The 27,547-nt window shown below is 47.2% G+C and overlaps 1 protein-coding gene across 1 annotated transcript; it reads right to left on the bottom strand.

Moving 5' to 3' along the window:
* Positions 1 to 4,467: 4,467 nt before the first annotated feature.
* Positions 4,468 to 27,270, bottom strand: LOC125425283 (myosin-6-like; the record flags this gene model as incomplete). Its single annotated transcript, XM_048482881.1, has 5 exons — positions 4,468 to 4,528; positions 16,216 to 16,224; positions 24,607 to 24,609; positions 26,675 to 26,919; positions 27,142 to 27,270. Coding segments are annotated over 5 exons (447 nt in total), but the record flags the coding sequence as incomplete, so codon positions are not given.
* Between the last annotated feature and the right edge of the window lie 277 nt (positions 27,271 to 27,547).

The following is a 27,547-nucleotide window of genomic DNA, read 5'->3' as shown; positions in this document are numbered from 1 at the left end:
ATGTGTGGAAAGCAACCAGGGCGGTGGGGGGGGGGCGGGGGGAGGAGTCCAGGTTACTAAAACACTCAGGCAGCGGTGGAAACTTGAATTCACACTGCAAAATATGAATGTATATACCTTTAATTCCTGTGCCCCTTTGTGGATAGTTAAATCTACAGATGGGAGCACACTAAATCCACAGATGGGAGCCACACAGCAGACTTTGGGAATCCCTTGGAATTTGAAAGGACTTTTTGGAGCACCTACCTTTCCCCTGGATTTATTTATTTGTTTATTTAAAATATTTCTATGCCACCTCTTTAGAGTTCTACATGAGGCAACTTAAGCTAAAAATCATACTATAAACAAAAAACCATTAAAAATACACACCACTAGGCAGAAGCAGCATAAAATCTATCTATAGTAGTATCCCCCTCCCTACACTGTTTCCTCTTTCCCTCCTCTTTCTTCCTTCCCTCTCATTGACAATTATTTCATTTCCACCCTCCCACTATCTTCAGCTATACTAGTAGAGTGGTGATTTGAAAATGGCTTTTCCAGATCTTAGGCCCCTTCCGCACACGCAAAATAATGCGTTTTCAAACCACTTTCACAACTGTTTGCAAGTGGGTCTTGCCATTCTGCAACAGCTTCAAAAGAGCACTGCTAGCTGTTTTGAAAGTGCTGTTATTCTACATGAATGAGCCTTGAATTCGAATCTCAGCCCTTTCTGCGCCATTGTGCCTGTGCTTCTTTTTAGTTCAAAAAGCACATGGTTCAACTCAGCCCTTCCTGCAGATTCCAACGATATGTAGTTTTCCCATTTTAAAAAAAATTCGACGAACTAATGCGACCTAATAATGCAGCGTAATCAGCCACAATTCTCATATTGTGTGTTCTTGCCTTCGAAGACAGCTCATTGGTACGAAATGGGGAACCATATATGAACAGAGATAAGGAAGAGCCAAGTTGAACCATGTACTTTTTGAGCTAAAAATAAGCTGGGCATAATGTATACAGAGAAAACATCCCCGCCCACTTGAGCAAATTGTGGGCACAACAGAGGTTTAAAGCAGCAGAAGGTTTAGCAAATGGTGGGTGCAGCAGAAATCTAAAGCAGCTCATCAAAAAAAATTAAAAATGGGGGAAAAAAACTATATATTGCCACAAGGAAGAACTGAGTTGAACAGTGTATTTTTTGAGCTTAAAAGAAGCATAGGCACAATGCACACAGAGCAAGCTTCCCAGGCAACTTTAGCAAATAGGTGTGACGGATGTTTCAAGCCGCAGAAAATGGCTGGCGTGAGAAAACAAAAATGAGAGCTTTTTTTTATTGGGTGAGAGAAATAGTTGTCTCTTGAGCTCTGCACGGCAAGCAGGAGACAACTTTAAGATGACTCTGACAAAAAAAAACAGCCCTCGGTTGCTATCATTTTTCACAAAGCAGGTTGTTAGCAAAGAGCCAAATGGCCTGAAGACATCTTGAGGGAAAAGCTGTGTGGACTTCCTCCACAAAATGCTTCCCCCCCCCCGTCCTCGGGATGTTTTATTTGTGCCAACATTGACTTTCATGTAGTAGTTCACAGGTGTCAGAGCTGGTTAGGCCCTCAGATGTTGTGGACTACGGTTCCATCATCCTATGAGCATGATGACGGATGGTGGGGATGATGGGAACTGTAGTCCATAACATCTGGAGGGCCACGAGTTTGACACCTATGTAGTAGTTGATATTAACAGTACTGGGCAACCAAGTAGAGTCACAGAATTCTTGTGGCATCAAGTTGTCTGGTTACAGCTGGTGGGCCTGGCCTAGATTACTCCTCCTCCAAAGGCCCAACAAACCTGGAAAGGACACTTTCCCCTCCTCCTGCCTTTGACTGAGAGAAACCAAGGCTCCAACTGGAAACGATTGTGGTTGCCTAGCTATGGCCACTGAGGGCATCCATTTCTTAAACTAAAGGAACTGCTTTTATCATTTGGATGGGATTTAAATCCTCCCAGATATTTTTGTTGTTGTTGTTTCAGATTTTTCAGTATACCTACCCTGTTTCCCCGAAAATAAGACAGTGTCTTATATTAATTTTTGCTCCCAAAGATGCGCTATGTCTTATTTCCAGGGGATGTTTTATTTTTCTGAGTTCTGTTCGTCGGGCATGCTTCCAAACAAAAGCTTTGCTACGTCTTACTTTCGGGGGATGCCTTATATTTCGCACTTCAGCAAAACCTCTACTACGTCTTATTTTCAGGGGATGTCTTATATTCAGGGGAACAGGGTATTTTCTCCCCTCAGGGTTCCATGAAGATCTATCACATCTATCCATGGCCCCAATCTCTGGATTTAAGTAACCACAGATGGGGCCACAGTGAGAATTAGATATATTGATGGAAAAATTAAGAAAAAGAAAGAAAACTGTTTAAATTGTCTGATCTGGACCAGGTTGGGGCTGCCATCTCCCGTGGGGACCTGGAGATCTTGCGGAATGGTAACTGATCTCCAGATTACAAAAAAATCAGTTCTCCTGGAGAAAGCAGTTTCTTTAGGAAGGTGAGCCTCGATTGGCGCATTATGCTCCTTTTCCCCAGCCTCCTCCCCAAATCTCACCCAACCTGAAATTTCCCAACCTGGAATTATTCAACCCTATTCCAAGTAAAAGCAGGCGCGCAGGGGAACAATTGAGAGTTAGAGAAAGGAAAAATGAGGAGGAAGGAAAAGGCCCCTCATGCTTTGCAGAAATTCTATCAGGAAAGATTGTGACAGAGTGAGGGGTGGGAGTTTCAAGGTGTTAGGTCCCACTCACTGCTGACAACCCTTACCCCCATTTTAAGTTACTACTCACCCCAAACTCCCATAGCCTATCACTGCAGCTACTAGTATGATGTTGCCAGCCAATCCAGCCCACAGCAGCAATCGAAATGCCAGCATGGGCAAGGTCGGTGATCTGCAAGAAATCATTGGAAAAAAGCTAAGGTTGCTACTTGAAACTGGGAGCAATTTGAGTCCTTCTGTGTTAGTGATTTCCAGCATGCACCCAGAGGTTCTCACAGGTTCCCGAGAGTAGGTTACTAATTATTTGTGTGTGTCGAGAGGGGGTTACTAATTGGTGATTTTTTGCCACGTGATTTTTGCCTTAGTTACGCCCTCCCTCAGCTCAGCAGTAAGCCTTATGGGAACTTGAAGCAGTCTAGCAGGAGGTGAACCCGGCGTCGTGGCAGCTGCATGCGCCCTCGCGTTTCCAGCAAGAGACCCGGGCACAGTGGCTGCATCCTTGGCGCCAGCCCGCCAGGAATGCCCGCCCGGAATGCCGGCCAGCGCCCGAATGCCTTCAGCCCAGCCCATTGGCTCATACGCCACAGTTTAAGATCCACCACCATGGGAACCTGTTACTAAAATTTGGACCCCACCACTGCGTATTGTTAGCCAACCCCATGCCCAGAATGGGTTGAACCAGTAAGGGGTGGAGACTCCAGAGCACACCAAGAGAAAGGCTGCAGAGCTCTTTGGAGAAGACAAGGCTACCAGACTTCGGACCTTGATTTCTAAGCTTCCTTAACACCTTGTTAAGGTAAACTGCAATATTATTAGGGAACTACTGGGAAGGTAGTTTATTTTTTGCTATGTTGTAAATGTTGGAGCTTTATTGTTTTCAGGGTTTCTTTTGTGGTTGTAATGGGTGAAATTTCTCCTGGAAACCTTCATCATGTTGCAGATCCTGTTCATCAAGCCCTTGGAGGCCTCCTTCAGGAGCCAACCCACTTTGCAAAGAAGAATTGGACTTAGCGGTATCCAGTGGGCTGTAGCTTCAGAAGGACTTGAAATGCAACCTAGAAGGACTGTAAATTGTAAATGTTAAATGTTGATGTTTAATGTTATTTGTAAAGAGAAGTAAACTGTTTTGTTTAAATTTGGTTCTTTGCAACTCCTTCCAAGTACTACCCCACAGAACCCACAAGCTGAGGTTACACATGCACCCCCCATCATTGTGTTTCCAAGCTCCTATTTTCTTCTTCAGTCAACTCTTCTGCAAAACAAAGATTCCATCTTGGCTTTTCCCCACTTCCTGGGAGCTGGAGATCCTCCAGAAGAACCCAGTCGGCACCATCTTTGTGTCTGCAGGGAGCCCCTATTTTGAAATAGCTGCCCTCATCATATGAGGATGCCTGGGATCCTTTGCGTTGCCAGAATGTGATGCATTAGACAGCAACATAATAATTGTGTGAAATGCACCCAAAGATTACTGCTTTGTTTTAAAGAGGGGGGGAAAAACGGCCATCACGCCTTGATTAAAATTCAGCAGGGTTGCTGAGGAGCAGATTTGGCTGGCCATTCCTCTTCTTTACTGAAGCACTGGGAGAGTTGAGCCACACCCTCATTCCATAGTGCAGATTTAAAACTCAAATAAGAACTTATTTAGGGGAATCAAGTTTTTCTAGATGAAGAAAAGCCTGGCACATTCCTGTTTTGCAGAGGATTTGTGTATACTACAGGTATTACATGGGAAGCATGATACATGGTGGTCGTGTGATACAGTGGACAAGGGCCATTTCCTCACTTTTTAAAAAAAGCAGAGGCAAAACAGTTTTGTAACCGGGTCTTTTGAGCTCAGCAGTCACGCTTCCCCACTGCAGGTAGCTCATAGGGGTTTCCCAAAGCCTGGTTCGAACAGGAACAGAAATGATGCTTGTGATGTCAGCTGGTGGGCGGCAGAGTCGGGGGTGGCTGGCGCTTATTACCAATTCGGTAGTGGAGGTCGCTGGAACCGCACATTACTTGGAGAGGCGTAGCGTGCAACAAAAGGTGAGTGGGGAAATGGCCAGTCTATAGAGACCAAAGTGCAAATCCATGCTTACACTGATACTCACTGGATGACCTTGGGGCCACCATTTTTCCTCAGACTGTCCTACCTCATAGGATTATTGTGAGGATAAAATGGAGAAGCTTTTAAGATGCCCTGAGCTTCTGGGATGAAGTATGGGATGAAAACATAGTAGGTAAATATGTGTAGACTTGTATCTGCCTTTTCCTCAGCATGTTTAAAGCAGGGGTGTCAAAAATGTGGCCCGGGGGCTAAATCTGGCTCCTTGAGTGGGCTTATCATGCCCATGAGCCAGCTAAATTGACCCCTGCCCCGAAATTCCCAATCTGGCCTCATGAGCCTGCAGACTCGCTAGCTGAAGCAGCCCCCGCCCCCACCAGTGCAACCACACTTCCCTGGTGCGGATCTAGGCTGAGTGAGAAGCATCTGTGGGCTTTGCTAACTGAGATTACAGCCACTACAGCACTGCTTAGCGACAATGACACTCCCCAGTGCCATTCTGGGCTGGTGGAGTCTACTGTTTGCTTTCGGCCACAGTCAAGGTAACCAGTGCTGATCACAGGCTTCGGCATGCCTTCTGGGAGCTTCGGGCCAGCCAGCTCTCCCCTGTCATGACCCTCTAATGCAGTGGTGTTGGCGAACCTGGCCGACTCAGGATGTTATGGACTTCATTCCCATCAGCCCTGCCAGCATGGCCAATTGGCTATTAACTGGCAGGGGCTGATGGAGAGAGTAGTCCACCTTCTGGAGATGGAAGGTTCTCCTGCACGGCTCTAATGTGTTAACTTGGGTCCTGCCATGTTTCTAGCTACTGCTCAAAACGTCCTGAGAAAGTTCATCTGTGTTTTGTTATCTCACGCAGCTGGAGAGGAGTGGAGTGAAACTTGTTAGCTGTTTTCACTGCCAAAGGAATGTAGCTAAAGGTTTGTGGATGTGGGTGACCTCCCCCTCCCCCCCTCCTATCTTCCCTCTGGGAAATGCATGTGTGCGTGTTTTCAGCTTCTTTAGAGAGTGGAAAGGTGTGGTCTGGCAATAATGCACTGGAGGAATATAATCTTCTATCTGTAGTCTTCTGGTCAGTTCAAACAATATAGCCATCAGCTATCCCTATGCTTGTCGTCAATAAAACAAGAACTCTGCTTTTAAAGTACTGATTCCTGTCTTTGAGCAAGTCTGGGGTTGTGACACTCCCCACATCTCTGCAAGCTCATCCTGACCAAGTAACATTTATGTCATATCCAGCCCTTGTAACAAATACGTTTGACACCCCTGATCTAAAGCATTTCCTGGAAAAGTGAACCTCTTCTTCACCCGCTGCTGCCACAATTGTAAAAACATCCCTGAGATGAATATAATTTACCTGAATGTTGGACTGAAGGCAAGTTTCTTGGGGAGGAGGCCTCTGCAGGTAAGATGATGTCCGCGTAGACTATCGCTTCACCCATGACAACTGCTACTCGAGAGTGGGACTCTGTGCAAGTGAGATTCTGTCTGTGCCCCCACAGACAATTCACAGAAACGTTGTTGATCACAGCGTCCTGGTAATTTATCACCTCAGCTTCATGCACTAGCTAAAGATCATCCCCCCTGCCCAGAGCACAATTGTGGTTTTTCTGTTCACGAAGGAAGAGAAAGCAGCGAGAAGCGTAGCCTTTGCGGTTGTACTGTACACTGAGGTGCAGTTGGCACAAGCAGCTAATTCTGAAGACAAATGAGAACCCAAAAGCATAGCCTGTGATCTACTTCATTTTTCTTCTGGTTTTCTTGTACAGAGATCAAGTATTTGTGGTTATCTCCTACTCTGGTTGATCCTGTCAACAATCCTGATAAATCTATGAGGGTGACTGGACCAAGATGAACTTCATGGCAGAGCAGGCATGTAAACCAGCCGTGGGCGGGTCTCCTCTTTTACTTCATATACTTTACATAGATCAGGGGTAGGGAACCTTTAACACTCAAAGAGCCATTTGGACCCGTTTTCCACGGGAAAAGAAAACACTTGGAGCCGCAAATAATTTTTGACATTTAAAATAAAGATAACACTATATATATAGGGGTTTTTTAACCTTTTACTCCGCTCATTCTGAGAAAGCATGGATGCGCCCGCCCTGCCGCCTGCAGAGGCTGAACAGAGATGAAGCCAGCGGCTCGACCTTGCCAGCCGCCCGGAAAGCGCCCGCCCAGCTCCAGCGGTAGGATGAGAGGGGGAAGCCATTAGTGCTGACCCAGCCCGACCAAAAGCGGGCAGTTGATGCGCCACCCTGCTGCCTGCAGAGGCGAGGCAAGAAGATAAGGAGCCGACAGCTTTCGGCTCGTGGAGCCACAGTGCAAGGGCAGAAGAGCCGCATGCGGCTCTTGAGCCGCAGGTTCCCTACCCCTGACATAGATCATGGACAGAAAGTCTGATTGAATTGTGGGACTCAGTGTGTTTTTGGGGGGAGTGGGGGTGCTCATCTGGCTCCCTCGTTTTTGAGGTTTACAACCACAATTAAACATCTGCTTCTAGACTTCCATCCACAACCCAGAAGCCTTCACGGCAGGCTGTAGACATGCAAACTAGTTTCAGAAGTGATGAGGGTTTTTTTTTAAAAGCCCCCACTTCGTCGTCTCTTTATTGATCACATCATGTTATAATTTTTTTCTGAACCAGCCCACACAAAGCAGTCGCCTTTTGTTCCACTTGACAAACCATTTCCAAAGCTCAGTGCAGTTTTTCAAAACATTTCCGTTTCCAACACAACGCAAATAGCTGCTGTGGTGGGTAGGAGGAGCACGTTGTGCAGAATTTGATATGATTTCTTTAGCAGTACTTGAATACTCTTGTTTGTTGGTTCATAGGCATGTCTCTGTCTGAGAACAATTTGGCCTTAATTATACATTAATTATACATTATACATTAATTATGCATTAAACAGACAAAACCTTGGGGGCTAGGGTCACAATCTTGGGGGGCTAGGGTCACAAACCTTGGGGGCTAGGGTCACCGCCCTGAGCCCTTCGGGGGAGGGCGGTTTAAAAATGAAATAAATAAATAAATAAATAAATCTTAAAAGCAGTGGCGTAGGAGGTTAAGAGCTCGTGTATCTAATTTGGAGGAACCAGGTTTGATTCCCAGCTCTGCCGCCTGAGCTGTGGAGGCTTATCTGGGGAATTCAGATTAGCCTGTACACTCCCACACCTGCATCAACTGGGTGACCTTAGATAGTCACAGCTTCTCGGAGCTCTCTCAGCCCCACCCACCTCACAGGGTGTTTGTTGTGAGGGGGGAAGGGCAAGGAGATTGTCAGCCCCTTTGAGTCTCCTGCAGGAGAGAAAGGGGGATATAAATCCTCTTCCTCCTCCTCCTCCTCCTCCTCCTCTTCTTCTTCTTCTTCTTCTTCTTCTTCTTCTTCTTCTACTACTACTACTACTACTACTACTACTACTACTACTACTTCAGGCATGACTATGAACAGTCTTCCCAGGGTGGTGTGTTGGGTCCCCTTGCTCTCAATCTTAGAAACATACTACCTAATGAAAATGAATGTCTGGTTTATGAGCCCATGCTGTCAGGGAGTAGTTCTTCTCTGTGATATGAAAAACAATGCGTCTTGCCACACCAGCTAGCATTTTGTGTCTAAGGGCATTTGGACTTAATGCTCTGAGTCCCCTTGCCATAATTTGGGGAAAAGGTTGACAACAACATAATAGCCTCTTAACAGAAAACTGATGTGCAATAACTTTAGTTTGGGGGCTCGAAGGTCTCTTTGAGACTTTGGAGAGGGAGATGGAAAAGAGAACCATGCGGGAGAGAAAACATTTTGTGTGTGCCTGTTAGCAACCCCGACTTTCTGCCGGGCTTGTCCACCCCAGCCTTGAAGCAGAAAGTGATTCTACCGAGAGAGAAAAGCGCTGTTACTGTAGGAAAGGTTCCCTTAATTTCCTAGGAGCTTGATGCTGTGTTTAAGTACATGTGGCTGGAGAGATATTGTGGAAATAACCTAGCAAAGTTAAGCAGATTTAGGATTGCCAAACACCTAGGTCAGTGGTTCTCAACCTTCCTAATGCCGCAACCCTTTAATACAGTTCCTCATGTTGTGGTGACCCCCCAACCCTAACATTGATCCATTTTACAGATGGAGAACACTGATGCAGAGAGTCTTAGGCGACCCCTGTGAAAGGGTCGTTCGACCCCCAAGGGGGTCCCGACCCCCAGGTTGAGAACCACTGATCTAGAAGAAGAAAAAATCCTGCATAGAGGTGTAATGGGTTATTTGCAGGATGATTTACCTGTTTTTTTTAAAGGGGCAGGGCTTTTCTTCCTCCAGACCTGTTGGCAACTGTAGGTTTAAATCAACCTGGATTTCAACAGAAGAGTTAAAGCACAATTTGTGTATTTAGTAGGACAGTAGTCTTTTTTGCACAGCAAAAGTCTGCACAAGGTAGGGTTGCCATCTCTAGGTTGGGAGATTCCTGGAGATATGGAGGAAAAGCCAGGGGGAGGGCAGCAGTTGGTCATGGGAGGATACTCAGCAGGGTATAATCCCTTGGGCAGTGGTTCTCAACCTGGGGGTCGGGACCCCTTTGGGGGTTGAACGACCCTTTCACAGGGGTCGCCTAAGACTCTCTGCATCAGTGTTCTCCATCTGTAAAATGGATAAATGCTAGGGTCGGGGGTCACCACAACAGGAGGAACTGTATTAAAGGGTCGCGGCATTAGGAAAGTTGAGAACCACTGCCCTAGACTCTAGAGTACAGGTGTAAAACTCGTGCCCCTCCAGATGCTATGGACTACAGTTCCCATCATCCCCTGCCAGCATGACGCTGGCAGGGGATGATGGGAACGGTAGTCCATAACATCTGGAGGGCCAAGAGTTTGACACCTATGCTCTAGAAGCAGTGGTGGCAAACCTTTGGCACTCCAGATGTCATGGACTACAATTCCCATCAGCCCCTGCCAGTATTGTCAATTGGTCATGCTGGCGGGGGCTGATGGGAATTGTAGTCCATAACATCTGGAGTGCCAAAGGTTCGCCACCACAGCTCTAGAGGCTACTGTGCAAAACAGCCATTTTCTCAAAGAGAACTCAGTTCTGTAGGCTGGAGAGTAATTGTCATTCCAGATCTTTAGGCCCCACCTGGAGGCTGGGGGTCTTAGCATCTTGCCCCTCCCCATAAACACAAATGTGTTAGGCCAGTCCCCCCCTGTGGAGGCCTAATTTACACAGAGCCATGCGGATGCAAATTTTATTCTTCGTAAAGTAGTAAGAAGGTCACAAAAATCAAGCAAAACTGAGGGGACAGTGATATGTGCGTATGAAGTCATGTGAGGGAAAGAGGCAAGAGTTCAGTCAGGGAGGCCGAAATCTCTCTACTTCACTAATGTGACTATGATACAAGACTGTGCGATGATATGCCAGGCCCCACTGTGGAAACATTTTGAAGCAATCACACTTCATGGCAACTGAAACAGGAACCAGGATTTGAAACTGTGACATTTTTAAGTGTCAGACATGGTGATTTTTCAGTTTTGAAATGTATAGCATATCAAGTTGTACATTGTACATTGAAGTCAAGCTTGTGTGGAGACATTAGGTAACTCAGTCCTCTGCCCCTTCCTCTTCCATCACTAGATTTCAGATCTGCTATCCTGGAAATTTCACTTCCTTTTTTCCAGGGCCACACAAACCATAAACACTTCCTCATATAGAGCACCACAGGAAGCAACTGCCAAACCAAACAATCTCCCCCAAACTCTAATAAACTCAGGGCAAATGGAAGTCATTTGGCAGTGTTTCCTCATTGATATTGATAAAAGAGTTCACCCTTATATAGTTTGGATCTAATGGACATTTCTATCTGGAGCACAACTTCTCCACCCTCTGAATGCAGCACCAAGTAATCACCAAGATAGGTGCTGCTGGAGGAAAAAGGGACCTCTCAAAAGCAGTGGCAGGGGGTGGGGGGAAGGGGTGTCAGTGTTTTGCCTTGAGAGGAGGAGGAGGAGTAGTTTGGATTTATATCCCCCCTTTCTCTCCTGCAGGAGACTCAAAGGGGCTGACAATCTCCTTGCCCTTCCCCCCTCACAACAAACACCCTGTGAGGTGGGTGGGACTGAGAGACCTCCCAGAAGCTGTGACTAGCCCAAGGTCACCCAGCTGGCATGTGTGGGAGTGTACAGGCTAATCTGAATTCCCCAGATAAGCCTCCACAGCTCAGGCGGCAGAGCGGGGAATCAAACCCGGTTCCTCCAGATTAGATACACGAGCTCTTAACCTCCTACGCCACTGCTGCTCCAATCAGGGGGCAATCAGCAAAAATCCTCTTTCTAATCACAAAAAATCTCCATGGCATCCAAGTCTAGCTCACTATCTATATATTTCTTGATGCTTCCTTTCCCTGGAGGAGCTTAGGGGAGCATACATGATCCCACCTTTCCCATTTTATCTCCACAGATTTCCTGTGCAATAGATTAGGCTGAGAGAGAGTGACTCCTTAAGTTTCTGCAGGAAATTTTAATATAGCTCTTCTGACTTTGTCCAGCTTGTTTCAATTGCTGGGCAGTGCTTTTTTGGAAAGAAGGATTTCCTGAACAAATTATTTGGATTTGAACCATTCTGGCTTCTGGTGTGAGAAACGAGCCTTGTTTGTAGATTTTATAAATTATCCACCCTTTTATTCATATTGCATGGTATACTTCAGTCGAGCTGGCTGGGCTCCAGTGTTTGCTGGACTTCATTTGATTTCTGGTTTTTCAGGTTCCCGTCTTCCATCCTTGAGGTGTATGAAGTCATGTGAGGGAAAGAGGCTGCAGGAGAGATATTAGCATGTTCAGATATTTCCTCATGTGAATTCTCTGCATATAGTAAGCCAGCCCTTCAGGGGAAAGAATTCAATCTATGGCTCATTCTGCACATGCAGAATAATGCACTTTCAAACTGCTTTCAGTGCTCTTTGAAGCAGTGCAGAATAGCAAAATCCACTTGCAAACAGTTGTGAAAGTGGTTTGAAAATGCATTATTTTGCGTGTGCGGAAGGGGCCTATCTTTCTCCCTGTTTGGTTCTATGTGGTCAGCTTGACTTGGTGAAATCCAGAAAGAGGTCTCCTCTTTGACTCTACTGAACATGTTACTGTCTGGGGCCATGCAAACCCCCTCACAGCTCCCTCACTGCCCTCTCTCACCTTCCGTCACTTTCAGTTCCACAAAGCTACATGCCTCTTTCATGTTGTTGGATCTGACTGTCACTTGGTATCTCCCAGCATCTTTTGCTTCTACGTTCCAGATGATTAGCCAAGCATTCATCATGGCCGACTTCCACTGGTGGGTTGGCATCACCTCTAAAAAGAGGTGGCATTCACGCTTCCACCACAACTGTGGTTTGCTCTTTGGCTTGCACGATCTCCAGTCATATTTCAGAATGAAGTCATCTGGAGTGCCTTGGGTATGGTGCCAGAGGACCTCGATAAAATCCCAGTCAGTCTTTGGGACTTGAAATGTGACTGGAATGATGGCTGTTTGATTTACCACAGCATTTAGGGGGCCCTTTGGGATATCTATGCAGATTTCGGAAGGAACAGCTGTTTGAGAAAGAAGGAAGAAAATAAAGTGGAAAATAAACTGGGCCGAAATTCCAAATTTCTCAGCATTTGAATTTGAAACGATAATTATTATTTACATTTAAAATATTTATATCCTGCCTTATCTTAGATTCAAGGCAACTAAGGAACGTGTTGCCAGCATAAAAATGATATGGCTTCCCATCAAGATTAAAAGAACACAACAAGATTAAAAACCACCACCTAATCTGCCAAAACAGTTTACCCTCTACCAAATGCCCTCTGAGGCTCATTCCGCACATGCAGAATAATGCACTTTCAAACTGCTTTCAGTGCAGAATAGCAACATCCACTTGCAAACAGTTTTGAAAGTGGTTTGAAAACGCATTATTTTGCATGTGCGGAAGGGGCCTGAAAGTCTGTAAACTTTTTAAAGATAGAACCTTGAGAGGAAAAAAAATAACCAAAATATTGAGACTTGCTAAAATGTGAAGGGGAAAAGATCATAAATGTCAACATATCAGTATTATCGTACCCTCTGAGTGGCTAAAAGTTTTAGGACTAGTGCTGTCTGGGTTTGGTTTCTTTTGGATGAGAGAATATTACAAAGAACAATATCTTTGTAATATTGGCTTTATATACAAACACATAAGTACGGGTGGAGGCCTAGAGGCCCATCCCACAAGGAAGCAGATCTGCCAATAACAACAGATCCCCTGAGGGAGAAAGAAGGGAAAGAGGTGCAGCTTGGTGGTAGAGCAGTTGTTTGACATGCAGAAAGTCCCAGGTTTGATCCTTGGCATCCCCAGTTAACAGGACCAGGTAATAGATGTTGTGAAAAAATTCTGCCTGAGATTCTGAAGAGCCTCTACTAGTCTGAGTAAACAATACTGACCTGATGGCCCAACATTCTGATGCAGTATAAGGCAGTTTCAAATGTTCCTGGCAAACAAAGCGTTTGTACCCCCAAGATTTTCACCCAACTCATAACATTGTTGTGTCTCCCTTTCTGAGTTGCTAAATTCTATTCTAAATTCTGTTATCCAACCCCTTCCCTCGTATATGTTATATACATTATTGCCTCAGTGAGAAACCTATAAAGTGGCAGGAGCTCAACAGTGTGGAAATCTCAATGTGATCCTAACTTTTTTCATAGTACCTCCATGTATCTTCACCGTTTATTTTATTAACTCAGTTCATTTGTCTGTTTTTATTTGTGGTCCAAGAAAAGGCCTGATAAATAATTTAATATTTGACCAAAGGTCCCCTTAGGGCAATTCCGCACATGAGTAAAATAGGTTCGACCCAGTTCCCTGAGAAGGGTACTGACCTAGGTCGAAGCAATTGTTGTTCCCCACTGCAACCAGCTTGATCCCAGCTCGGAGGGCAGGATCATCCTGTGCCTCTTCGCCGCTCCGTTCCGATTGGCTACTGTTCTACGGCCATGTTCCGTCTATCCACACACACGTTATTAAAAAAACTGCCACAGGAATGGAGGGACGAAGGTGGCGTTTTTTGATTGGCCAGCTGTACGCATGCCCGAAACACTCAGCTGTGATTGGCTGAATGGGGGGACTCCTGGCACCAGAGATTCCGCACTTTACTGGAATCGAGCTGAGTTCGAGCGTAGTTCCCTGAAAAAGTAGTAGTTCCCAACTGGAGTTGGAAATTTGACCGTTACACGGGGCGAAGCTGGTACAAAACCCGCGTCGATCCCAGTGGTTGATAGCGGAGACACCCAGGTCAGCATGGCAGCTTTCGAATTTAGGTCGATAACGCAAGTGCGGAATCGACCTTAGTCAGCATTCTGTGTTCTAACAATGACTAGACAGATGCCTCTGGGAATGTTTTAAGGAGGGCATGGAGGCAATAGCCCAGACATGTTATTTGCTCCCCTATCAGGTGTTCTGTGGTTTGCTGTCCCTAAACATGGAGGCTCCATTGAATTTGTCCAATCCCTTTACAAAAAAAAGAGGCTATCACTATGTCTTTTGGCAGTGAATTCCATTGTGGAAATATGCAAAATTGTTTTAATGTTGAAGTGGATACAGACAGAGACAGAGCTGAACTTACATGCACATGAGGCCCCAGCCGAGAGGCATGAGTTGTACTTTGGGAGCGCATGGAGACTTTCAAGGACGTCGTGGTTTTCAGATGTACATAAGTCTGCAGGGAGAAGCACAGGATGTGGGGCTACCCGTGTCATTTGATGGGAGTCTTCTGTCATTTGACGGGGACTCTGTAAAACTGTAAAGACATTATGGGTTAGAAAAATGGAAGTAAAGCAGAGTGTCGGAAATAATAGTTATGGAAGCACGGTGGTCTGCCAATAGGCTATATTCCTGTCCCTATATGTAACTCCTCAATTTGGTCAAAGCCCTCACTATTCCTAAGCACTCCTTCTGCACCAAGGAATAATTTCTCACTGTCTGACAATTTCCGGCTTAAATAAGCTACTGCCTATTTAATGTCATCCTCTCCCTGCAATGAACAGCACCTGTTCTGAATTGCACTGTAGTTTCTCTCTCAATCTCCTGTACAGAATTCTGTTTCTCTCTCTCTTTTTCTCAGTTCTGTGCACACTCAGGCCGATTCCCCATGGTCAATTAATCACGTGATACTCATGCGAAATATCAAGGATTCAGGAAGAACTCTCCACTGCCTGATCGACGAACAAGGATTTATCCCGGTTCTGGCACTCATTCTCCCCCTTATTCTGGAGCAGCAGTGGCGTAGGAGGTTAAGAGCTCGTGTATCTAATCTGGAGGAACCGGGTTTGATTCCCAGCTCTGCCGCCTGAGCTGTGGAGGCTGATCCGGGGAATTCAGATTAGCCTGTGCACTCCCACACAAGCCAGCTGGGTGACCTTGGGCTAGTCACAGCTTCTTGGAGCTCTCTCAGCCCCACCCACCTCACAGGGTGTTTGTTGTGAGGGGGGAAGGGCAAGGAGATTGTAAGCCCCTTTGAGTCTCCTGCAGGAGAGAAAGGGGGGATATAAATCCAATCTCCTCCTCCTCCTCCTCCTCCTCCTCCTCCTCCTCCTCCTCCTCCTCCTCTTCTACTTCTTCTTCTACTACTACTTTTCAAAAAACATGTCTTTGACCAGCATGGCTGTGGGGGTCCATTTGTGCATAGCCGCATACCTACGCATCAGTGGGAAGAAAATTTAAAAAACAGACATGCCTCCTTGCGAAGGCACGACGGCAATCTGCATTGTTTCCATAGGCTCCAATCGCTGCCTGCATGGATGCACGTGAACGCAAAAGCAGGAAAGTTGGTTACTTTATCCGGACTACAACCTACTATACGTTTGCTGTGCAGAAAGGGCCTCAGACAAGAAACTTGATGTGACTGTTCACTGATGCTTTCAACATACCGTGTTTCCCCAAAAATAAGACAATGTCTTATATTAATTTTTGCTCCCAAAGATGCGCTATGTCTTATTTCCAGGGGATGTCTTATTTTTCTGTGTTCTGTTCGTCGGGCATGCTTCCAAATAAAAACTTTGCTATGTCTTACTTTCGGGGGATGCCTTATATTTCGCACTTCAGCAAAACCTCTACTACGTCTTATTTTCAGGGGATGTCTTATATTCGGGGAAACAGGGTAGACATGGACATGTTGGTCCAAAGTAGAGTTGCAACTGTTTGTTGTGAGAACACTGCTTATACCTACAGGCCCTTAAAGTTAGAAGGGGAAAAAATTAGACAGTGTTTACCTTCAAAACTGAACAAGGTCAGAACCACCGTCAGAGCAACCACTCCTGCCAATGATGCCCCAAGGCCAATTTTCCACCAGTGAAGAGTTGAGGAAGAATCTGTGGGATTAAAGCTCACGGTAAAATTCTAGTACAAGCACCGTTGAGGTGGAGACAGATCTAATAACGTCAGGGTTCTTTAGAAAATATATGTCCAAAATCTGACAGCTGAGATCCCTGCATACATTCAGACTTTAAATTCAGAGTTCAATTGACACCTGCCGAGGCCTGGCACATTTTCAAGAACACTTATCTTCTGTTCATACAAGTTCTCCCAACTGTTTGGGAATGAGGATGCCTTTAATGATTTAAAATGCTGTGTGCGTATATTTCTTTACAAAAGAGGTAAGTCGTAGGAAAAAAGGGGGCTGAAAAAGAGATGAGAGCAGTGGCGTACCTAGGCAAACTGGAGCCCTGGGCAAAACCTGAGTTTGATGCCCTCCCCCAACAACAACAACCTTTATTAGGCATTGAAAGAATGAAAGAAAGAAAGAAAACAAGCATTGGCAGGAAGGGGGGTGGATTTAAAAGGAGAATCTGGGGAAATTTAGGGGGTGCCTGCTGTCAGGGGTGCAATTATTAAGATAGCAGCACCAAAATTTCAGAGTATCTTCATGAGCCCCTACTGATGATACCACCCAGGTTTGGTGAAGTTTGGTTCAGGGGGTCCAAAGTTATGGACCCTCAAAGGTGTAGCCCCCATCTCCTATTAGCTCCTATTGGAAACAATGGGGGATGGGGACACTCCCTATGGGAGTCCATAACTTTTGACTCCCTAAACCAAACCTCACCAAATCTGGGTGATATCATTAGGACAGTCTCCTGAAAAATTCCTGAAATTTTGGTGCTGCTAGCCTAAAAATTGCGCCCCCTGCAGGCCAAAAACAGAAAAAACACTGAAAATTCCAAAAAAATCCCACCTGCATTTTTGGCGCCCCCCCACAAGGTGGCGCCCTGGGCAACTGCCCACTTTGCCCAATGGGAGGAACGCCTCTGGATGAGAGAGCAAGGTGACGATTGATTGGTTAACACTGTTGAGTGACTATGAAGAGTCTGTGCAAAAACTAAGAGAGTGACAGCGAAAAGGGGGCTTGATATGTTAACAGCCTCATGTTACAGGAAGTGTAAACCTGCCCAAAGAAATGGGTAGATACCAGTGGTGGGATCCAAAAATTTTAGTAACAGGTTCCCATGGTGGTGGGATTCAAACAGTGGCATAGCGCCAATGGGGCGTGGCGGGGCACAGCAGGGGCGTGGCAGGGCATTCCGGGGGTGGGGCATTCCTGGGCGGGGCTGTGGCAAGGACGCAGCTGCTGCGCCGGTCCTTGGGCGGGAAACGAATGCACGCAGGCGCAGGCTGACACGCACGCCGGTGCACCTCCTGCTAGACTGCTTCAAGTTCTGCGCGCTACTGCTGAGGAGCGGAGAAGGGGTGTAATTAACGCAAAAATCACGTGGCAAAATCACCAATTAGTAACGCCCTCTCGGCACACACAAATAATTAGTAACCTACTCTCGGGAACCTGTGAGAACCTGCTGGATCCCACCTCTGGTAGATACATTGAGAAACCTGAAATGGAGTCACATCCTGCGCACATGGAGAAAGGGGTTTGGAGTTAAATTCCTAGTGGCGGTGATATATACCTATGGAAAGAAAGGAATAAATAGACAGTATTTTGCCCCTATCATAAATATTTACACACACACCCCCAAAAAAAGAGTGAGTGAGAGAGAAGTCATCGCAATGCCCCGTTGAGAAATCCCCAAGAAAAGTAGGGCATGAGTAAAGGAAACAAATAAGAGCAGGTAGAATGAAAACCTAATTAAAAGTTTAAAGGCATATCTACATTATGAACTGGCATGTGGCGTAGGAGGTTAAGAGCTCGTGTATCTAATCTGGAGGAGCTGGGTTTGATTCTCCGCTCTGCCACCTGAGCTGTGGAGGCTTATCTGGGGAATTCAGATTAGCCTGTACACTCCCACACACGCCAGCTGGGTGACCTTGGGCTAGTCACAGCTTCTCGGAGCTCTCTCAGCCCCACCCACCTCACAGGGTGTTTGTTGTGAGAGGGGAAGGGCAAGGAGATTGTAAGCCCCTTTGAGTCTCCTACAGGAGAGAAAGGGGGGATAGAAATCCAAACTCTTCTTCTTCATTTCTCAGTAATTCATTTCTTCCTGGGAACCTTGTGTGTGTGTGTGGGGGGGGGGGGGGGGTAACATTAGCCAAATCAAACATCATTACCAAATTAGTACCTTTACCAAATTATACTTTCCTTGGAGGAAATCTTAACTAAAATGGATGAAAAAACATCATCTATATCTAATGCACACATTATCCTTTGACAAAATGGTTATCCTGGCCATGTATCCTTCCACCAACTGCGTTGACCTCACTTTGAATTAGCATTTGGATAGTCTCCTGTCAGTGCAATCCCTGATTGGTTAAGACGGTATGCCAAAAAGAAGAAGAGGGTAAAGAAAACCCACACTGAAAAAAAATATGTCTAGTTGCTGTTTGAGTAACCAGCAGATTGCAAAGAGCAGCAAGAAAGATAAGCGAGGAGATTCAGAAGACATTTCATTTCCCCTCCCCACCCCCCAGAAGTCATTACTTCTGTGGCAACCATTTTCGCATATGAATATTTACTGTCTTGTTAACCCATATACTTTCCACAAATTTGTCTCTGCTTCTTTTTAATTATCCTTTTCCCTGTCAGATTGTCTTTTGGCAAGTAGTAGGATTCAGGAGGTGCATAAGGAAATACAGTCATGCGTGTTTCAAGGAAGGTATATGTGGGATCAGATCTTTTTGTGTTATCTTTTAAAAAAACATAAGCTGTTCATTATTATAAATATGCTGGGGTGAAGAGTGGGGTTACTGATGTGGCTGAAGCCCCAGTTTCAAGAGGCCAAGAACACTAAAGGTTTTCAAGTTATAGAGTAATGTACAGAGTCATAAAGTCAGCATCGGTGTCAGGAGCAGCAGTGGCATAGGAGGTTAAGAGCTCGTGTATCTAATCTGGAGGAACCGGGTTTGATTCCCCGCTCTGCCGCCTGAGCTGTGGAGGCTTATCTGGGGAATTCAGATTAGCCTGTGCACTCCCACACACGCCAGCTGGGTGACCTTGGGCTAGTCACAGCTTCTCGGAGCTCTCTCAGCCCCACCTACCTCACAGGGTGTTTGTTGTGAGGGGTAAAGGGCAAGGGGATTGTAAGCCCCTTTGAGTCTCCTACAGGAGAGAAACGGGGGATATAAATCCAAACTCTTCTTCTTCATCATCATCACAGCATCATCAGTGAGGTAAAGAATACATATTCTCACATGTGAAGCCCACTTCATGCAATCCATGTTCAAAAAGACACACCTTGGTACCTTCCCTGGGTGGAGATTTAATATTATAATGTAGCCTAGGTCAACTGAAGGTTTCAACCTGGCACCATGTGATGAACGGACTGCGCTGGAAACCCACAACGAATGCTGCCTTCTCGTAAGCAGATCACATGACACCAAGACCTACAAGGTGAATGCCCGCTGTTTGGCACGACAAGACGCTGTGGTTTCCCTGCACTAACCTGCTTCTCAACTCGTCGAGTCGCTGCAGGGTGATCGTACGCTTTTCAACGTGCCAAGACACTGAGGCCATCTCGTTATGCCTCATTAAGAGCAGCTTTCAGACTTTATCATTTTACCTCAGTAAGGAGGAAACCTGCCCATTCAGTGGTGCCAGGCCTTGGCTAAGTTCCAGCTTCCTCTGGGATATATTCCAGAAAAAAAACGATCGGCAGTATTTCACATTTAAGAACCACAATCTGTATGAATAATTGGCATTTCTAATGACATAACAATTTATTCTACTGCATTTAACTTATGTGTGCCAACAGGCAGTGGTGGGATCCAAAAAATTTAGTAACAGGTTCCCATGGTGATGGGATTCAAACTGTGGCATAGCGCCAATGGGGCTGGGTGGGGCACAACGGGGGCGTGGCCGGGCATTCCAGGGTCGGGCATTCCTGGGTGGGGCTGTGGCAAGGACGCAGCCGCTGCGCCGGTCCTTGGGCGGGAAACGAATGCACGCAGGCGCAGGCTGCCACACACAACGGTGCACCTCCTGCCAGACTGCTTCAAGTTCTGCGCGCTACTGCTGAGAGGAGGGGCGTAACTAAGGCAAAAATCAGGTGGCAAAATCACCAATTAGTAACCCCCTCTCGGCACACACAAATAATTAGTAACCTACTCTCGGGAACCTGTGAGAACCTGCTGGATCCCACCTCTGCCAACAGGGTATATATAGAAAAGAAGGCATACTGAGGATAGAGAAGTGATCCCCATAAGGGTAAAATGACCAGGAAACCATCCCGGGTTTAAAACCATGAAAAATCATTCTGAGTTTGACCCCACAATGCCACATTTATTTATTCAAATATTTACAACTGACCTTTCCCCTGTGGCTCAAAATGGCCATCACGTCAGGTCCCAATTTCAAAGCACACAAAGGATAATAAAAGCCTAAGTAATGCCCCCACCTGCAAAAAAATGGGTGATACTTAAAGCCCATTAAAAGCAGTAGTGAATAAAATGGCCTTCTAAAAGCTCCTAAAGACGGTGCCTTCTCTCATTTGCTCCTATATAAACCCATGTGGACACTTTGTAAACCCACTGTGGCCTCCGTGGTGAGGGAGAAGCTGCCTGCCATTGCCTGGCTGTTGCAGGGAGGCCCCTTTTCCCTCCCCCTATTTTGCAGGTTGCATCTGTGTAGCTATACAGCCCTTGCATGCCACCCCTCCCTCCCCTCCCTTGCATGCTACCCCTCCCTCCCCCTCTCTCCGCTAGGGTGGGTGGGCCAAGTCCAGATGCTGGGCCCCCTCCCCTCCCTTGCATGCCACCCCTCCCTCCCCTCCCTTGCATGACACTCCTCACTCCCTCCCCGCCCCACACTCCTTCCCCTTCCCTTGCATATCACCCCTCCCCTCCCTCCCCCTCTCTCTGCTAGGGTGGGTGGGCCAAGTCCAGATGCTGGGCCCCCTCCCCTCCCTTGCATGCCACCCCTCCCTCCCCTCCCTTGCATGACACTCCTCACTCCCTCCCCGCCCCACACTCCTTCCCCTTCCCTTGCATATCACCCCTCCCCTCCCTCCCCCTCTCTCTGCTAGGGTGGGTGGGCCAAGTCCAGATGCTGGGCCCCCTCCCCTCCCTTGCATGCCACGTCTCCCTCCCCTCCCTTGCATGACACTCCTCACTCCCTCCCCGCCCCACACTCCTTCCCCTTCCCTTGCATATCACCCCTCCCCTCCCTCCCCCTCTCTCTGCTAGGGTGGGTGGGCCATGTCCAGATGCTGGGCCCCCTCCCCTCCCTTGCAAGCCACCCCTCCCTCCCTCCCCTCCCTTGCATGCCACCCCTCACTCCCTCCCCGCCCCACACTCCTTCCCCTTCCCTTGCATATCACCCCTCCCCTCCCTCCCCCTCTCTCCGCTAGGGTGGGTGGGCCATGTCCAGATGCTGGGCCCCCTTCCCTCCCTTGCATGCCACCCCTCCCTCCCTCCCCTCCCTTGCATGCCACCCCTCACTCCCTCCCCGCCCCACACTCCTTCCCCTTCCCTTGCATATCACCCCTCCCCCTCCCTCCCCCTCTCTCCGCTAGGGTGGGTGGACCATGTCCAGATGCTGGGCCCCCTCCCCTCCCTTGCATGCCACCCATCACAGCCGGCCATACTGTGGGCAATCGGCATGGCTGCGGGGTTTAGCTATGCAGGTGCTCCAGGAAATGTTAAAAGAGAGAGAGAAACGACTCCTTGCGAAGGCACGACAGCAACCCAGTTTGTTCCCATGGGCTCCGATCGCTGTCTGCATAAAGTGCATGTAAACGGATAAACAGGAAAATGGGTTCCTTTAGCACAACTGCAACCTGTTATACATTTGCTGTGCGGAATCGACCAAAGAGATGCTCCCTTCACTGAATCACAGCCCCAAGGTAGCAGCCTGCTACATCGTTTAAAGAAAAGTACATCTGCCTCGAGCGAGATTTTTTAAAATTGTGATGACTAAATCTTGCTGTGACCAATGGAACAAGTTGGTTAACTTCAGTTCTGTTGCCTTCAGGACACAGTGACCTGAGTTTAGCCAAATGGGGCCATTGCTTAGATCCGCATCTCAGACAGATGGTGAATATATATATACACACAGCAATTAATGATTTGTTTTTAGATTTTCGTTGAACATAAGAACATAAGAATTAGCCTGCTGGATCAGACCACAGTCCATCCAGTCCAGCACTCTGCTACTCGCAGTGGCCCACCAGGTGCCTTTGGGAGCTCACAGGAAGGATGTGAAAGCAATGGCCTTCTGCTGCTGCTGCTCCTGAGCACCTGGTCTACTAAGGCATTTGCAATCTCAGATCAAGGAGGATCAAGATTGGTAGCCATAGATCGACTTCTCCTCCATAAATCTGTCCAAGCCCTTTTTAAAGCTATCCAGGTTAGTGGCCATCACCACCTCCTGTGGCAGCATATTCCAAACACCAATCACACGTTGTGTGAAGAAGTGTTTCCTTTTATTAGTCCTAATTCTTCCCCCCCAACATTTTCAATGAATGCCCCCTGGTTCTAGTATTGTGAGAAAGAGAGAAAAATGTCTCTCTGTCAACATTTTCTACCCCATGCAGAATTTTATAGACTATAGTTGAAAGGGGGAAAAGATCAAACGGACAAGTTTCTTTCTAAATTATATATATTTCTACTTTAAAACAAAAACAAACCACCTCCTTCTCAATGTCTTCAATTGTTCTGTTACCAAGAAAAAGGGGCATATTGGGAAAATTTCAGTCCATACCTTTTCTCTCCATGTGTGGGGTATATGCATCTGCATAGCCTCTTCTTGTTAGGTCTAAAGCCATATAGCCATCCTCATTCTCCATCTTCTTGTAGAGCTCCTTTACAGCAGTGGTTTCAGTTTGAAATAGCTTATCTGTTGAAGGGGGCTTTGAGTCTTGAAAGTGTATACACCCCAGAGGCTTGTGGGTCTCTAAGGTGTTACTGCAGCCCAACACGACTGCCTCGTGAAACCAGTTTGAAGACAGACAGACTATGGAAGAGGAACTGATAGTTCCTTGAAGGGCTTCACCACCAGCCTGATGCAATCACGCAAATAGGATTACAGAATCAAGCTCCCCACTGATGCATGTCCTCGTCTGTTGGAACCACTGGGCGAGTTCCAGACTAGAGTTCAGACTAGAGTTTCCAGTGACGTCACATCATTGGCTTTTCAGCTGGTTGCCTGGCAACCCTAGCCTCAGAACTCCTGGAATATAGTTCTCTCTTACTGTTCTCCCAGGACCCCTATTGGCCCCTTCCGCACATGCAGAATAACGCACTTCCAATCCACTTTCACGATTGTTTGCAAGTGGCTTTTGCTATTCCACACAGTAAAATCCAGCTGCAAAGTGCATTGGAAGTGGATTGAAAGTGCATTATTTGACATGTGCGGAAGAGGCCATTCATACAGCAGTTGGGTGACAGTGTACAGTAGGAAGGAAATAATGGGTGGGAGAAGTCACAGCTGCCACATTGCCTGCATCCAGTGGTGGGATCCAAAAATTTTAGTAACAGGTTCCCATGGTGGTGGGATTCAAACTGTGGCGTAGCGCCAATGGGGCTGGGCAGGGCATGACGGGGGCGTGGCCGGGCATTCCAGGGTCGGGGCATTCCTGGGCGAAGCTGTATGAAGGACGCAGCCGCTCCGTTGGTCCTTGGGCGGGAAACGAACGCACGCAGGCGCAGGCTGCCACGCATGCCGGTGCACCTCCTGCTAGATTGCTTCAAGTTCTGCACACTACTGCTGAGGAGCGGAGGAGGGGCGTAACTGAGGCAAAAATCACATGACAAAATCACCAATTAGTAACCCCCTCTCGGCACACACAAATAATTAGTAACCTACTCTCGGGAACCTGCGAGAACCTGCTGGATCCCACCTCTGCCTGCATCAATCAGTAATCGTGAACCGACACAGGGATGCCCTTTTGCTTCAGCAATGCTAGCTGTGCAGTATGAACTGAGTTGGTGGCTGAATGGAAGTCTTACAGGCCTATTAGGCAATTCTGGTTTGCCCCACAGTGAGTGTACGTAGCCTTTGGGCAGAGTTTCTCTTACTGTCATGTTTTACTCCCTCCCAAACTCACCACGTGGCAGATTGGGCAAGCCCTGCGGTTTCCAAGAACAGGCAGAGTGATGTTCTCCCTGCCTACGCAGGGAAAGTAAAGCAGCATTTGTTTGGCTAGCTATGGGCTTTGTGCCTTCCCCTGCCCAATCCTCCACAGGCATTTCCAGGGGACTGATGGTGTTGTGTCTGTTGTTGTTTTTTAAAAAAAATAATACCAGAGTTCCATTGCAGGAGCAATAGAATCTTAAAACATTTTTTTAATTTAAAAAGGTTCCCCAAAAAAGGCATCAATCAATATAGCAGCCTGGAACGACCGAGAAGGAAGGAAGGCAAAATAGCAACTGCAGTTGGAGCAAGAAGGGGAACTTCCTGATGTGTAGCAAGAGAAATGCCAGGAGACCCACAATGGAACAAGCAGCTTCCATAATGAGCCACAGTATCCTAGCTGTTGGAGGCACCTTGCCAAACACTCTTGTTTTCACGGATTTAACAATCATGCCTGTAGATTTCTAAGTCCCAAATATTCTACCCACAAGGCTTCATCATCAACGCGTCAAGGCTCTTCTGAAATTTACACCTGAAAATCCTAAGGATTAAGTGAAAGCTCAGCAAACTGCTGCAAAATGTATAAGGTTGTAGCTGGATGACTGCTATTCTACTGAAGAAGCACACAGGGATGGTTGAACTCATGTTTTGCTTGAGGGAAACAGGTTTTTTGGGGAAATAGCTCATGGCTGATTGTCAGGCTGTTTTCGTGTATGAGGCAGGGGAACACCATATCTGGGGTCCATGGGGGGTCTTGATATTATAAGCTCGGTCGTTGTTCCTTTAACAGTTTCTTTATTCAGTAGTACAGACCCCAGAAAGCGTGGTTCATTTCACCCACCTCAGGGTGACATAGGAGAAAAGCCACAACGCTGTACCTTGCTTCCTCCTCCTTCTGCCGTCTTCTTTTTAAATTTTTTATTATTTCTATTTCTATTTTATTACATTTATGTCCCACCCATTCCCACCCATGATCAGGCCCAGGGAAGCTTACATGCTTGTAAAACACTACATATAAAAAATGTTGTTAACTCTGCAATAAAACTGATAATACTAAAACCTGAAAATACCTCCCCACCTCCTCCTAATTCTCTTTTCTATATTGGCTCTTTCCTATATTGACTCCCTGGGCAAATCAACCAGCCAGCCTGACTTTCCATTTGCTGTTTTTGTAAGTCCAAATTTTTGAAATTACAGGTATTTCATGCATGCATCTTACCACAAAGCCTTACTCTACCACCACAGCTCCTGGACAGCCTAGGGCCGTGGTGGCGAACCTTTGGCACTCCAGATGTTATGGACTACAAATCCCATCAGCCCCTGCCAACATGGCCAATTGTAGGGGCTGATGGGAATTGTAGTCTATAACATCTGGAGTCCCAAAGGTTTGCCACCACTGTTCTAGAGTGAAAAGGGATGGAAAAATATCTAACACGCGTCCAGGAGCCTGAATGTACATCCTGTTAAACCTACCCTCATCCACCCAGCCAGTTAATCCAATGCCATTTCCTTCCATAATCCAGTAGACCAGGGGTGTCCAACCGTGGCCCTCCAGATGTTGGTGGACTATGATTCCCATCTGCCCCACCAACACCTGAAGGGCCAGGGCTGGACACCTCTGCAGTAGACCTTCAGTATCCAACGCAACCCAACGCAACACAGTTCACAATGGTCTGAAAGACATTTAACTTAATGGATAACTCCTAATTTACTCCTGCTGTTCATCCTCCCCACAAGACTGAGCCCAGTGGTGGGATCCAAAATTTTTAGTAACAGGTTCCCATGGTGGTGGGATTCAAACTGTGGCGGAGCGCCAATGGGGCCGGGCGGGGCACGATGGGGGCGTGGCCGGGCATTCCAGGGGCGGGGCTGTGGCAAGGACGCAGCAGCTACGCCAGTCCTTGGGCGGGAAATGAATGCACGCAGGCGCAGGCGCAGGCGCAGGCTGCCACGCACGCCGGTGCACCTCCTGCTAGACTGCTTCAAGTTCTGTGCGCTACTGCTGAGAGGAGGGGCGTAACTAAGGCAAAAATCACGTGGCAAAATCACCAATTAGTAACCCCCTCTCGGCACATGCAAATAATTAGTAACCTACTCTCGGGAACCTGTGAGAACCTGCTGGATCCCACCTCTGACTGAGCCCCCTTGTAGAAGATGGAGCTCATCTCCCTGATTCTCAACCCAGCCCCACCCACCCCTTAACGTTTTTTGCCTCACTGTCCCAGCCTTTCTCCCTGCCAGTGATATGCAGAGGCGTAGCTCCAAGGGGACAGGGGGGTGCAATACACACAGGGCGCTCCCCTGTTGGTCATTCAAGGGTGGGACGGGTGGAGGATGCACCAGTATACCAGGTGCTTTCCCTCCTTGCTATGCCTCTGGTGATAGGCACACCTTGTTCTCGGTCGCGTGCTTCTCCTTCTCGACCTTGGCCAGGGTCAGCTCTAAGTCGTCGATGTCCTTCTTGAGCTCCGAGCACTCGTCCTCCAGCTTCCGCTTCTTGGCCGTGAGCTCAGCGTTCATCTCCTCCTCATCCTCCAGACGCTCGGTCAGCTCTTTCACTTTGGCCTCCAGCTGGATTTTGTTCTTGATCAGCTGGTCGCAGCGTTCCTCTGCATCGTTGAGATTGTCTTGTTCCTGGGGAGCGAAGGAACAATAAGAGTCAGTATGTGAAAGGCCTGCTTCACAATGGTCCCGCCCCTTTTTTGAAAAGCTTGGCAGATACCAAGGGAAGTACTGCCAAGCCCACAAACAACAAACGCGCTGCATCAACCGCTACTTTATCAATTGCGCTAAGCCCACATATAAAGTGCAATACATAAAGTGCAACCGCATTGAGGAACCCTGAGGTACACTTACCGCCTGCACTTGCAACTGGAGGTCGTTCTTCTCCTGAAGCAGAGAGACCATCTTCTCCTCCAGTTCCTTCCTCCGGGTCTCAGACTTCTCCAGGGCTTCTTTAAGCCTTGTAAATTCCTCCTTCATTGTCTGCACAGAAGCAAATACAATGGCAGAACTTAGTCAGCCATAGATATTTTAAAGCAAGCCGATTCATACAGGCATCAGAAGTTGGAAAGCTTTTCTCTCTGTTCTCGTTTGAGACCACAGGTCTGGGGGTTGCATATTGAAACCAATTCGTATGTAGAACACTTAGGTCATAGGTGTCAAACTCGCGGCCCTCCAGATGTCATGGACTACAGGTGTCAAACTCGCGGCCCTCCAGATGTCATGGACTACAGTTCCCATCATCCCCTGCCAGCATCAT

The sequence above is a fragment of the Sphaerodactylus townsendi genome, unplaced genomic scaffold, assembly GCF_021028975.2.
Source record: "Sphaerodactylus townsendi isolate TG3544 unplaced genomic scaffold, MPM_Stown_v2.3 scaffold_25, whole genome shotgun sequence".
Lineage (NCBI taxonomy): Eukaryota > Metazoa > Chordata > Lepidosauria > Squamata > Sphaerodactylidae > Sphaerodactylus > Sphaerodactylus townsendi.
The sequence above is the reverse complement of the archived record's forward strand: the minus strand, read 5'-3'. Positions and strand labels throughout refer to the sequence as shown.